Source organism: Alosa pseudoharengus, unplaced genomic scaffold (assembly GCF_046254945.1).
Source record: "Alosa pseudoharengus isolate Yale_2024_CS ecotype anadromous, Long Island Sound unplaced genomic scaffold, YU_APseudo_1.1 YU_APseudo_1.1_scf_2, whole genome shotgun sequence".
In the NCBI taxonomy this organism is placed as follows: Eukaryota; Metazoa; Chordata; class Actinopteri; order Clupeiformes; family Clupeidae; genus Alosa; species Alosa pseudoharengus.
The window spans coordinates 33,556,858-33,570,478 of record NW_027468663.1 but is presented as its reverse complement, the minus strand read 5'-3'; the positions used below and the strand labels follow the sequence as shown (position 1 = coordinate 33,570,478).

Genomic DNA, 13,621 nt, shown 5'->3' with positions numbered 1-13,621 from the left:
CTGGCATTAAAATGAATGCGGCTACAAAAGAGCAGATTGCCTTTCCTGTGGCTGGCAACAGAGGAGTCGCTTGATGTAGATTGTCCAGAATAAGCCAGGCAGCTCTCATCAGAGTCTTCTGGTTGCTTGCTGTTGGTCCTTGTCATGCAGACTAGGGCATTAAACATGTTAGCTGCACTGATCACTCCCTCATGATTTACTGCGCGGGACATTCCACCATCACCTAGGCATAGCCATTTATGTTGGAGCTCCTTCTGGGTGTACTTTTTGTATAAGTCTTTTGTTATGGCCTGGTACAAGTAGACAGCTGGGAGAACCACATCTCTGGATGCAATAGTTACCCAATCAGTTATCGTTTTGAACTTCTGAAGCAGTTCCAGGTTGGTGATGTACTAAATGAAAATGAAAGTAGAATAGTTGAGATTGTGCTATGAAATGCTAGGCCTATAGCATGTTGGTGTTATGTCAACACGCTGGCACATTTTGAAAGTAGTTTTAAGATTAAGACAGAATCAATCACCTTCATCTTCAGAATCTTCTTAACAGTTATTCTCTCCCTGGAAGCAACAGACAAATGTCCAGTGAGTGGCGCTCTCAGGAGACACAAGTAAAATGTCAGTATTAAATTTGTCAAGTGTGGACCAAACCTCACATTTGAGAGAGTTGCTCCAGAAATGCAAATGACTCAGCTGGAAAATGTCTAATGAGATGTGGTGATAAACACTCCCTGGCTACCTCACTGTGTGGCTCATCATATGATGGCTGCTTTACTAACTGATGTAGAGCAGCAGGACCATCTAACGCCAGAGGAACCTTCTCACCATCATCTTTGGAAAATTGTCCTGTGACCATTGTGTTACGAAAATCTCAAAATTAGATACTGAATCAGGAATAGTTAGATATGAGCAAAAGTGTCCTTTCAACTTACTTGTCTGGATCCGAACTGAGCTTTTCATTGGTGGCAAATACCTTGGCACAGTATGCTTGATTGGAGGAAGGATTTCTGTGGAAAGAAAACAAAGACTATAGACTTGCTTTGAACTGAGATAGATCTTGTGTAAATAATTTCACATGTGAGTTGAACTCACTCTTATTGGTCTTGAAGGGGACATAATTCTTCTTCTTGGTTTCCACAGGTGTCACTTTATTGGGTTTGGGATGAGTTGATGAAAGGACCCCTCCGTATATTGATGTAAAAATCTATTTTTATTTATAGTAACAATAACAATATGAAATACACTGTATGTCTTAAAAAATGTACAGCTAAATTCCAGTATGTTTCTGTAGCCTATACTGTAAGGTCTGCTACTTACAAAGCGCTAAGCCTGACACCACATGATACTGTATTTCATAGTTTCTCCACACCTATTTCTATCTACTGTTCAGGTTCTCCTAATAAACATATGATTAATAATCTAAGTCCATATTAAAATCCAAGGGTGACCCGTTTGCAGTTTTGGTCCATAATATCTGGAACAGCCGTTCCTTCAATTGTCAATTTAATAGAACTGTAGGCCTAATCAAAATCAAAAGACTTACACTTGGCTCTTTGTTCTTCTTAGACTTCCTGTTGGGTTTTGAGTCCATTAATCCTCTCAATGTAGGCTGCTGGTAAAAAAAAAAAAAAAAATCAGTGCAAAAGTGTTAGGCTAGTATATTATCTATCAAATCTATAATTCTATAATCTAAACCTATAATCTATGTATTAATAGATTAATAGTAGAATAACAGTAATCATTATGTGACTAACATTCATTTTGAAGTAGCCTATTTGATGAGCTCTTATTTAGTGACAGTAAATCACATCTTTAGTTGGCGTCGTCCTTGCTTTCCAACACTTGGTTGGTGTAGAAAGGTTGGTGTAGAAAAATAGTCAGGATAAAGCAGAGTGCTTGCGTCATTACACGCGTTCACGCCTGTCAACATATGACGTCACACAGGGCATTGCTACCAACATCACAAATGTAGGAGATTTCTATCTAGCTAGTCTACACCACACGCACACACAAAGACACAGTTACACACATAACTTTCTGATTATGATTTTGATGTATACATTTAGCAAGATGCAAAATATATATTTTTTTTTAAATCATTGTGGCACCACTCTTGAAGGTTCTAAGAATAACAGCACAAATACTGTATATATATTTAATATATTATGAGATGTTTTAGCCTACCACTGACTATTTATTTTTTAGGCCTAGGCTATGTCTATAACAGCTGCTTGTCTTTGCCATACCTTAGAGTTTAATATACAGCACACAACCACAACACCACAATGAAAAAATTAGGTTGAAAATGCACGGTTTTGGTGTTAACTTAACTTAGATATATATAGAGAAAATTGGCTGTGACAATAATGTTTTCTCCAAGATGCATGCACTGAAGTTTGCAGGAAGGAATACTTTCCTGCGTCATCACACGGCGCCCATGCGAATTATACTTGGCGCCAAAGAAACCATAGCGAAATTGATGTTAACTTGTCTGTCCAAAATAAAGACGTAACATATGTTATTGCTTTGACCATGGTGAGTGATTGCCTTCATGCATGCTATACTAAGGTAGTGTTCTTACTATAATATAACTGAAAATCTCACGCTGTAATCGGATTCATGTAATGAGGCATGGTCTAAAACGTTAGTTCTTACAGCTAGCTCTGTCTATTTAACGCAGCTAATACAACTATTACATCGCATATAATGTAACATATTGGACAACAACTCAGATGGAGTCACCTATTTAAGTTGTGCTTTATGTTAATAGTCTCAGGTTAAACTTATTTGCCGTGTTTTACCGTTTGCAGGCTGTGATCTTTTTAGCTATCTGAGAATAGTGCAGTTCGATGATGACAGTTGTCGTCTAACTCCTATTTTAATGCATGCTCAATTAAAGTTAATCTCGGTGGACAGTTGCATCAAGACAAATTGTCGCAGAAACATAGCATTCGATCATTTGCGTAACCAAAATGACACGGTTTAATCCGATTAATTGCATAAACTAAGTATAATTAACGGATTTATGTGTTCCTCATGATAAGACATGTTTTCTGTGTTCCTGATCTGCAGGACATTCGGAGATTTTTTGCTCCCACAAAACCAGCTCCTAAAGCCCCCTTGAACAGCAGCAACAGAACAGATGAGGAGAAGAAGCCCAACAAAAAGAAATCAGTGTCCAAGGTCCTTCTTGCACCTTACGTTAAGTTAGACCCTAAAAGTGCACCGATTATTAACGCAAAAGTTATATTCATGTGTGTTTTCATGTTTTCCATTTTAGACCCCAGAGGAGAAGTTGCCAGGAAAGAGGAAGAGAGAGAAAAAGAGAGCGGTCATAGACTCTGGTACAGATTCTTCCAGTTCAAACATAACTGTCTGGTTTCCCATACATGGATTAAGCCTAGTCCTAGACTAAACATTTTTCCCAACGAACATCCTGTTTCGATCCTGGACTAGCTTAATCCTTTTATGAAAAAAAAATGGCCCAAAATGTGTAATGGTATGTCCTCCACACTCTTGACACAGCAGAAGCTAGTAGTGCTTACATGAAGGTCTGTTCCTACCTCAAATGAAGACCAGTGGGAACATATTATCCGGCTAATTATTATGGTGCTAGATTTGGTCCCAGCTGCACCAGGGGACATCTTTGTTTGTCTGCTGCAATGAGTGAACTTGCTTTTCACCCCAGACTCTGATGAAGAGGAGCAGAAACGGAGGAAAAAAGAACATCAGAAAGAGAAAGCAGACCCCTCAGTGAAGACAGAAAAAGAGAAGAAAGGACCCGTCCAGTATGTATCTGATTCAGGTGAGAGAAACTGCTCAGTGCTAATTGTTTGGCAGATAAAATGTGTCTGATGGGTGAAAGAGATGGAGGGAAGATAATCCCTTTAACGTGGAATGCTATCTCTGTGTTCAGATTCAGACGATGCATTTCTGTCCTTGAAGAAGCCAGTGGAGAATGGTCTTAAGAAGGCTGGCAAAGATGCTGACAAGAAAACGCAAAAGGGCCCCACTAAAGTGTCTTTAAAATCACCTCCAAAATCACCTGTCAAGTCCCCTACTCTATCCAAACCAAAGCATACATCTCCGATCAAGCAAAAAGTGTTATCCTCTCCCAAACAAACTCCCACCTCAGTACTGGACTACTTTGGGTCCAGCAGTGTCCAGCGTTCGGACAAGAAACTTGTGGCCAGTGTCAAAAGGAAAGCAGTGAGTGGTTTGTGTGTGTCCCCTTCCCTCACAGATATGCTGGCAATAGTTTAGGGAGAATTATACACAATATACATTACCACAGGGTGTAGTTCCATGATAGAATCTCAATGTGGTATCAAGCTCAAGGTATGATATTTAAATATATTGCATGGAATAGAAACTACATTTACGTAAGGCTTGTCATGTGTGTGTTATGTTTCAGCCCACTCAGGATCCAGATGAGTCTCAGGATGATGAGGTTATCGCAAAACAGCTACAGATGGATGAGGATATGGAGGTGAGAACAGTGTCACACATTTACATTTACACACACAAACATGAATGCAAGGTTAGTGATACACATTTTGCAGTTCTCTCACAGTGCTTGTTTGTGTGTTTGTGTATACAGCTGGAAAAACAAATTCATGAAGACGAAGAGTTTGCGCGAACTCTAGCTATGCTAGAAGAGGCTCCACTTGCTAAAAAGGTCTGTTTCTTTAGTTGTCTGTGTATGCACATTTGTAAGTGTCTACATTTGTGTGTGTGTGTGTATTGTGTATCTTAAGTGACACATTCTGTGCTGTCTTTCTTGCAGGCTCGTACGGACACTGGTGACAGGCCCAGCTCCAGCTCCAGCTTCTCTTCCAGTAAACAGATGGACAGGACGGACCATCTCAGCCAGAACCAGAAGCAGCCCTCACCCAAAAAGGCATGGAGTGTATATGGCCAATTCTTGCTTAGCTGTGCATCTGGATATTTAAAAATTATGACACTTATGCCTCTGGGCGTGCGAGTCATGATTCTTCAGCTGCAAATAACAGTAGCTGATAAGGTTGGCAGCATAGCATGTTTACTAACATGCCTCAAAGACAGACAGGTTTGGTATGTTGATCTGTCTAGTTGATCAGATGTCCTCTAATTGTAGAAACGCAGACCAGCATGACATGTCTTCTCTGCTCTCTCTGTGTGTCTGTTTGCATTGCTCATATATTCATGGTCTTCTGCAGGCCCCCAAGGACTCTAGGGACAGAGCCAGCCCCAGCCCAAGCCTCTCTCCCAGCAAACAGACCAGTAAGACGGACAGCCAGCGGCATCCCACTCCCAAGAAGACCAGCTCCAAATTGGCCTCCTTGAAACGCAGAGATGAGGAGCAGGAGCACAGGAAAAAGAGTGAGAAGGAGGAAAAGAAAGTCATCTCGCCCAAAAGAGAGCCCGTCCACTCGGAGAGAGCAGCCACACCCAGAACAGGAGGACCAAGTACGCCAAGAACTGGTGACCTTACACCTAAAACAGGAAGCGCTGAAACACCTGGTTCAAGCAAAATCTCTCCTAAAAAGCCAGAGGTGATTACAGACATATGCCTTAATTCTTCACACTGTCACGGTGTTTTACTACTAAGATGAGTCTCATCCTGTCTTTTTTGGTGTTTATTCTCCTTGTGGCTTGTGACATTCAGACTAGTCCAGAGGATTCAGAGAAGCGCCGGGGAAATTCTGCTGCTTTCCGGAACTACCTTAATAGAGACGGTCCACGGGCACTTGGCTCCAAAGAAATCCCTGTGGTAAGGCTCGTGCTACGCTAGGCCAAACCACAGCTGTCACCCACAAAAAATACATCAAGCCCACATAGTGGTTTAGTTTGGCTAGCACATTTCCAGCACAATCAACTGAGATGAATTGTGTTTGTGTGTTTGGGTCTTAAACAGGGTGCTGACAATTGTCTGGAGGGGCTGACGTTTGTGGTGACTGGTGTTCTGGAGTCGATTGAACGTGATGATGCAAAGTCTCTCATAGAACGCTACGGAGGGAAAATGACCGGAAATGTCAGCAGGAAGACCAGTTATCTGGTGCTAGGGCGGGATGGTGGAGCTTCCAAGACTGAGAAAGTAATGGCCGGTCTCTCACTCTCTTCATTTGTACACACTCATAACCACAACGTTCATCTGCAGCAGAAGGCTAAAAATCCTATCTCCCTGTCTGTCTTTGTGTAGGCAGAAAGTTTGGGCACTCAGATTATTGACGAAGATGGTCTACTGGAGCTGATTCGGACCAAACCTGGAAAAAAATCCAAATATGAGATTGCTGCCGAAGCAGAGGTAAACACAGTGGTGGCATCACTTGATGCCGTCATACTCAATTTTAGTCAGGATTTGAGTCTGATACTGCTCCTTTGGGACGTGATTATGGGGCGTGTTTCAACCGATACAGGGGGGGAAATGCCTCTGCACTCAATTGGATAGACTTAACCAATCAGAGCAACGAAATAGCTTACCGTGAACTGTAGGAAGAACCCTCGAACCATCCTTCTTCTCCACAAATGCCTTAACATTGTTTTCTGGTCGTTTTCTAAAGTTAATGCGCTGTCAATATCTTGTACAACACCCAATAGGGAAATCTAAGACCACGTAGTAGGGTAGGCTATTCGGAAAAAAGGATGTTTCCCCTTCTTCGTTTTTAAAAATAATTCCGTTCACACAATGCTAAAAACAGCTGGGGAAGGGTGTCGCAAACCCCTCGAGCAAACAGGTGGCCAGTCAGAGATTTCAAACAAAAGAGGGAACATGTCACAATGCAATCACTGTTTTCCCTTGATGCATGCAAAAGCGAAACCGGAGTTTTCCCACATATCCACTTTGGCCGGAGATTCAGAAATAATTGTTTTCAGCTGATAAAATCTCCGGTTTCGTGTAAATGAAAGGCAAAACCGCATGGAAATATATGAATTTTCCCTAAGTGTACACGGGGTCTTAGAAGACATCTGTCTAGCTTCTAGCCACAGCGTTTTTGTTGCAATCAAAATCAACCTAAGTGTGCTCAGATGACGTGATGGACGAGGCACTGTTGCTCATCTGAAAAGGAATGAAATGCCCGCACTCTGCTAAAACTCCCATACATTTATTATGTGCTGCAACGTTTCGACCCGGCTGCACATTTGCACATTTGCCTGAGGAAGACCCAGCCGGGTCGAAACGTTGCAGCACATAATAAATGTATGGGAGTTTTAGCAGAGTGCGGGCATTTCATTCTTTTTGAGTTCTAGTTCCATTTGCCCTGCACCTCACCGGTGGGAATGTGCACATTACTACCACTACTGTTGCTCATCTGTCTGTCATTGTACAAAGCCCAATTTAATTGGTCCGAGCAGCTCTGGTTTGGGAATAGTTGTTCCACAATGGAACAAGTATATAACGGACGTCCCGACTTCAGATGTTGTTGGCGGGGCTAAGTTTGGCCGGCATCCAGGCTAGGCATCACTGGTTTCTGCTGTGGAAAGAGTTGGATTGGGGAGATTGGTTAGTAGCACACATCTGTTTTGTTTTTAGAATAAAGGGGCGAAGAGTAAGACTAAGACCCCTCCTCGTGCCCAGACCCCAAAGACTCCGCAGCGCACACCCAGCCCTAGGAAACCCCGCCCAGGAGAGGTCAAAGGTCAGACAACCCCGGGACGTAAAATGGCCTCGACGGCAGATGTGAAGAAGGAGCTCTCTTTTGGGCGGAAGTCTGCCCCAGAGGATTCTGGGAGTAGTCTGATGTGGGTGGATAAATATCGCCCTCAGACCCTGAAGGCTGTGATTGGTCAACAGGGTGATCAGAGTTGTGCAGCTAAACTTCTGCGCTGGCTCAAGAACTGGTACAGTAACCACAGTGGAGAGAAGCCTGCCGGTAAACAGACGACAAACACACACACACACACGCACACACATACTTCACAGTCCATGCTGTACAACTGGTTCAGAATTATGTGTGTGTGAGTTACTGTAGGTGTTCTTGAGGAGCAGTAGGTGAATGATATTCTCTTTCTCACCCGTGTCTGAAGCAGGGCGCTTTGGTCGCTTTGGAGGTAAAGATGATGGATCTACTTTTAAGGCTGCGTTGCTGTCAGGCCCTCCTGGTGTAGGCAAAACCACCACCGCAGCTCTCGTGTGTCAGGTCAGTCCACACTCACCCATACAATTCAGTGTACGTCAATGTTAGCCTTTAGCTGCCAAATCATCGTACAAACTCTTCCATGTGTGCAGGAGTTGGGCTACAGCTATGTGGAGATGAATGCCAGCTGTGCCCGCAGCAAGAACACTCTCAAGTCGGTGATTGCTGAGTCTCTGAACAACACCAGCATCAAGAACTTCTACTCAGGTACATTTCAGCCAGTTACACCCTTCATGAGTGTTGGCTTTCTATCGGGACTGGTACATGCCAGCAAAGCTTTCTTCTCTCTGTGGGTGTGTGTCATGGTGTGTAGTGATGATGTGCTTACATACAACTAGCTAACCAGCTAGTAAGCTATCCAGTCTTTTGTTTTTATATATCAGAACTGTCGTTCCATAAAAGTAAGCTCATGATTAAATGTCTAATGTACCAGGAACTAAAACCCTTTAAAAAACTTTCCAAGCTTCCAACCGTCAAAGATTACAACAAAGGGTGACACCTGTTAACTTTGCTCTCCGTCACAACAGGGTTAAACTTTCCCCAACATTTCCCCTTGTGTCTCCCAATTCGCTCGTATATATCAATATCATATGTTATATTGTATCATAGGGTCCATTCATAGAGGTGAATGGAACATAGAGCTTAACTTCACTGACAGGTGTTGGAACCATAGTAACCACTGACAAGAGTTTGTATTTACTCCTATTTATCAGGAGTCAGGGGTATTCACTCCAAGGGTATTCACTCCACTCAATTTGTAAGAGGGTAGAGAGGTCTTTTTTTGGGGCACTGCAATGCTTTAAGGCCTCATGTGGTCCCGTGTTTTAGGTGCATCTCAAACGGTCAGCAAGAATCATGTGCTGATCATGGATGAGGTGGATGGCATGGCAGGAAATGAAGACAGGGGGGGAATTCAGGTACTTGTCTGTCTGGCAGATACTTGCACATTCTGTGTTCCCTGTTGAAGTAGGCATTGCCATCTGGGCATTGTTTGGGCATTACACTGCCTGATCAGCCTGATCCACCTTGTCATATGTGTTTCCATCTCTAGGAAATGATTTCTTTGATAAAGACCTCCAAGATCCCCATCATCTGCATGTGTAACGATCGTAACCACCAGAAAATCCGCTCACTTTCCAACTATTGCTTTGACCTGCGCTTCCAGCGGCCACGGGTGGAGCAGATTAAGGTGATTTCCTCGACAAACACAAACACACACACACACACCAGGTAAAACCAGGTATTCTGTGCATATACATCCGTTCTCTCTTTCTCATACTCATACACTCACACACAGTCAGTAATTCTGTACCTTATATGTATGGGCCAACACAACCCGCCGGCCCTCAACATATTAATTTCATCCCTCTGTTCAGGGTGCGATGATGTCCATTTGCTTCAAAGAAGGCCTGAAGGTCCCACCTCCAGCTCTCAATGAGATTATTTTAGCATCCAATCAGGATGTCCGACAGGTATGACTGACCAACCTCATGGTATAGTACATAGATGCACTCTATAGCAATTTCTAATGACTTTAACAATTACTTACACATGCTCATGTATGCCTTCATCATTCAGCGTTGAATTTATGCTACCTTTGCAGTGTTATTCTGTCAGTGACATTGTGTGTATGGATGTTTCTGCTGGTGCTTTATGGTTAAGAATAACACTCTTTTGGCAATGATGCACACTGTCCACTCTTCTCACTTTCTGTAGGTACTGCATAATCTCAGTATGTGGTCCGCCAAAGACAAAGTCATGACCTATGACCAGGCCAAAGCAGATGCCAGCAATGCCAGGAAAGATATTAAAATGGTAAACTGATTTTAATTTAATTTTGCCTCCCTGTTTAATATCATGGCTTGTGTGCTTGAAGATGATGTATGTATATTTTATATAGCTGATAACTTATGGTATTTGTGTGTGTGCCTTTAGGGTCCTTTTGATGTGTGCAGGAAAGTGTTTACAAAGGGAGAGGAGACTGCACACATGAGTTTGATTGACAAGTCAGACCTCTTCTTTCATGACTATTCTCTGGCGCCACTTTTCGTCCAGGAGAATTATGTACACGTCAAACCCGCTGCAGCAGGGTAACTTGCATGAGTGTCTACACACACACACACACACACACACACACACACAAACACACAAACACAAACACACACACAAACACACGCACACAGAGAGTCCCTTCTAACTCAGCCATGCTGCCACACACAGTGTTAAAAAGGTGTCAGTAACCATGACTATTGTTAACTGAGGCGATGACGTGTCTGTTGTCAGTGGTAACCTGAAGAGCCACCTGGTGCTGCTGAGCAAAACTGCAGACAGCATCTGTGATGGAGACCTGGTTGACCGACAGATCCGTCTGAAACAGACCTGGTCCCTGCTGCCCACACAGGTAACACATGTGAAAACCCACACTCACTCAGAGGACATGTTGCGGGGTGAATGTAGCACTCCAAACTGCCTGCAGTTCCAAAAGTGATGAGGGCTGTAGACGTGAGTTTTCTTGACTCTGTGTGTGTGTGTGTGTGTGTTTCAGGCCATCTATGCCAGCGTGCTGCCGGGTGAGTTAATGCGTGGATACATGAATCAGTTTCCCACGTTCCCCAGCTGGCTGGGCAAGTTCTCCTCCACGGGCAAACACAGCCGCATCGTCCAGGAGCTGGCTTCTCACATGTGTCTGAGGTCAGCATCAGTGTGTTCAGTAGCAATGAAAGCAGTGCGGAGGTTTATGAGGTTTTAATAAGCAAGCTATAGTACGCACTGTAGTATGACAGTAGTCATTGTAGCGTCATCCCTAATATGGAAATGCATGTACTGTTGCTGGCTCTTTTACCTTTTTGTGGCCTCTAAAAGGCAAAGGAATTTGAGTTTTCTTTGTGCTGTGTTTTAGATTTAATGGAGTTACAGGGACCGCAGTACTCAAACGTCTTTTTGTGTTTTAGATTCTGAGGTTGTTGATGTGCTGTAAATCCTTCTCCCTGTAGGACCCAGTGCAGTAAGCAGGCAGTAAACCTGGACTACCTGCCCTACCTGCGCTCAGCTCTGCTGGCGCCCCTGCAGCGGGCCGGTGCAGAGGGAGCCAGCCAATCAGTGCAGCTCGTAGATGACTACAACCTCATGAAGGAGGACGTGGACAGCATGATGGAGATAAGTACGTGGGGAGGCAAGCCGGACCCCTACTCCAAACTGGACCCCAAGGTGAGCAGGCCGGTGGTGAACTGTATCTGTGCTGTTCTGAATAGGACAATCTGGATGGGACTGGATTGGATAGTCTTTATTGTCCTTGAGTGGCAATTTGGTTTACAATAGTCTGCACCTATACACACATTACAGAATAACATAAAATAACACATAAGGGCCTTGTTCTGATGACTTAAGTTTATAAGGGCTGGGGCTCTCACTAGCTTCAGCAGAATAAAAGCGACCATAAATACTTGGTCCTTTTCCCATAGTGTCCCCCTTAGTAATATTCGAAAATATGACTGACTGTGTGTGTGTGTGTGCATGTTTCTCTCAGGTGAAAGCGGCTTTCACAAGAGCCTATAACAAAGAGAGCCACCTGATGCCATACTCGCTGCAGGCTGTGAAGAAGGGCAAGCGAGGAGGCCCTGAGCCTGACCTAACCACACCGGACGGCGAAAACGACTCCCAGCCACAGGAGGAAGAGGAGGAGGAGGAACTAGCTGACGCCATGATCAAGGTACGCACTTCGGGTCGGTGCTGTGTGTTTGTGTTTGCAGTCGTTTTGGTTGTGCCTTTCTCTCATGTGTGAACTTTCTGTGTTCTCCTGCAGCAGAAGAAGGCTAAGCCTGTGAAACAGAAAGCAGAGGATTCTGGGAAAGGCAAAGGAAAAGGCAAAGGCAAAGGAAAAGGAAAAGGCAAGAACTAACCACTGGCTAATCCCCTCGCTGCCACCCACACCTAGGACCACCCTGTCATAACCCCTCCCAATATGTCCTCCTGTGAAGGGATGCGCTGTACAGACTTCTTCAAAGGGCTTTTAGAATCTTCCATCATCCTCTCCTCTCATCTTCCTTCTCTTCTTAACCACACTATTGTTTTGTATGATAACTTTCTCAGCCTTAGACTATGCTGTCATAGTGACAGGGAAGTGGTTACACTGACCTGGGATGTAAATATAAACTCACATTACTGACTGAACAGGTTTAATAGCTCTTTCTGTGGGAAGCACTTTAGACAGCAGACTTATGTTTTTGATAGATCCAGATTTTTGCTGTACATTTATGTGATGGAAACCCTTTTTGCAAGGGTAAGTAATAAACTGTTTAATACCATGAGCAATATTTTGGTTGCTGTTTTCTGAATCTCTTGAGTTTATTTGGATTGGATGGAATGTAATGTGATCGTACACCATTAGATGGACATGTGATGACCTGAAATGCTTAGGAGAGATGTCGGATGGTAGATCAGTCCTCATCAGGGCACAATAATTCCTGTCAACCAAGATCAATAATTTAGTAGGAGAGCAGAAAAGCCTTACCCTGCTTACCACCAGGTGGAGCTAGGCTTTACTGTTAAAAGGAGGAACTCTCTTTCACCAGCTGTGGTGTTTGATGATTTGCACAACAGAACCCCCTCAGTATTTGTGACTGTGCCTTTACATGTAAAGAGGGATTGTAGAAACTGTGCTGAGGTTGGCTACTTATGACACAAATCGTCTTAATGTATATTTGTTCTAATAACATACAGATGTTTTACACTGACATGGGTCATAAATAAGTACGGGAATGCCTAACTTCAAAATCCAATAGTATAGGGAAATAATTTCATTACCCAAAAGTAATAGACATGCAGTAAGGGGTGGTGGTGGGTGCTTGTACTAATGCAAGATTGGTAGGCCTAATATGCAGTGTTTAGTTGCATTTGACTAAACCCTACAGAATGTCAGTAGGCTAAGTCTTGAGACATTTACTGTCAGTATGGCAACAAGTGCAACCAATGTAATTTGGCTCTAAAGTAAAGCATACGTTAAATAAAATGTTAAATTGAAGGCATTGTAACTTGTAGCTTATCAGAGGCAACAAGCCTAAAAGAGTTGCCTGTTATCTGAGGTGGAGACTTGTGTCTGGATTACCATATTGTTACCACGGTGTCGGAAACTTCGAGTGACAAGAGCACATGATCCCCTCCCTCATCAAGCACTTCACCAGGTACAGTAAGGCTCAAGCGGATTACACCTTGACCTGTCCATCTTGCTGGATCTACAATGCAAAAGGTAATTCGTTATTTTACCTCATAGTGTGCCCTTATTTTTATGCGTTTAGTGTGTTTCTTACTAGACAATATGATCGACAGTATAATTTCTGTGTCATTGTTTTGCGTACTTAAAACCCTGTTTTACTTGTGGTAGTCTATCATCAATCCTTAACAATAGCCTACTTATGCTACATTTCGACATATTGCCGATGCTAGGTCTATCTTATTTGCAATAAGTGATCTGCGAACAAATTACACAAATAATTCAATGCATCCCAAGTT

At 43.2% G+C, this 13,621-nt stretch overlaps 1 protein-coding gene and 1 long non-coding RNA gene across 3 annotated transcripts; one reads left to right on the top strand and one right to left on the bottom strand.

Moving 5' to 3' along the window:
• Window positions 1–932: 932 nt before the first annotated feature.
• LOC143134356 (uncharacterized) lies at window positions 933–1,798 on the bottom strand. Its single transcript, XR_012988637.1, has 4 exons — window positions 1,751–1,798; window positions 1,540–1,605; window positions 1,089–1,200; window positions 933–1,003 (listed from the first exon to the last, which is right to left on the bottom strand). It is a non-coding gene; the product is annotated as an uncharacterized LOC143134356 (long non-coding RNA).
• A 643-nt stretch (window positions 1,799–2,441) lies between these two features.
• On the top strand, window positions 2,442–12,420 carry rfc1 (replication factor C (activator 1) 1). Of its 2 annotated transcripts, none has more exons than XM_076294702.1 (25): window positions 2,442–2,531; window positions 3,069–3,179; window positions 3,277–3,340; window positions 3,685–3,801; window positions 3,913–4,205; window positions 4,411–4,485; window positions 4,597–4,674; window positions 4,783–4,896; window positions 5,195–5,530; window positions 5,644–5,748; window positions 5,893–6,072; window positions 6,178–6,282; window positions 7,510–7,849; window positions 8,007–8,116; window positions 8,206–8,320; window positions 8,942–9,030; window positions 9,165–9,302; window positions 9,490–9,585; window positions 9,830–9,928; window positions 10,049–10,203; window positions 10,397–10,514; window positions 10,659–10,804; window positions 11,107–11,320; window positions 11,640–11,822; window positions 11,916–12,420. In XM_076294702.1, exons 1-25 carry the CDS (start codon window positions 2,529–2,531, stop codon window positions 12,009–12,011), a joined length of 3,480 nt encoding a protein of 1,159 aa, XP_076150817.1. In that variant the 5' UTR covers window positions 2,442–2,528; the 3' UTR covers window positions 12,012–12,420. The 2 variants fall into 2 exon arrangements, with proteins under 2 accessions (XP_076150817.1, XP_076150816.1); XM_076294701.1 differs by having other exon boundaries at window positions 8,004–8,116.
• The last annotated feature ends 1,201 nt before the right edge of the window (window positions 12,421–13,621 follow it).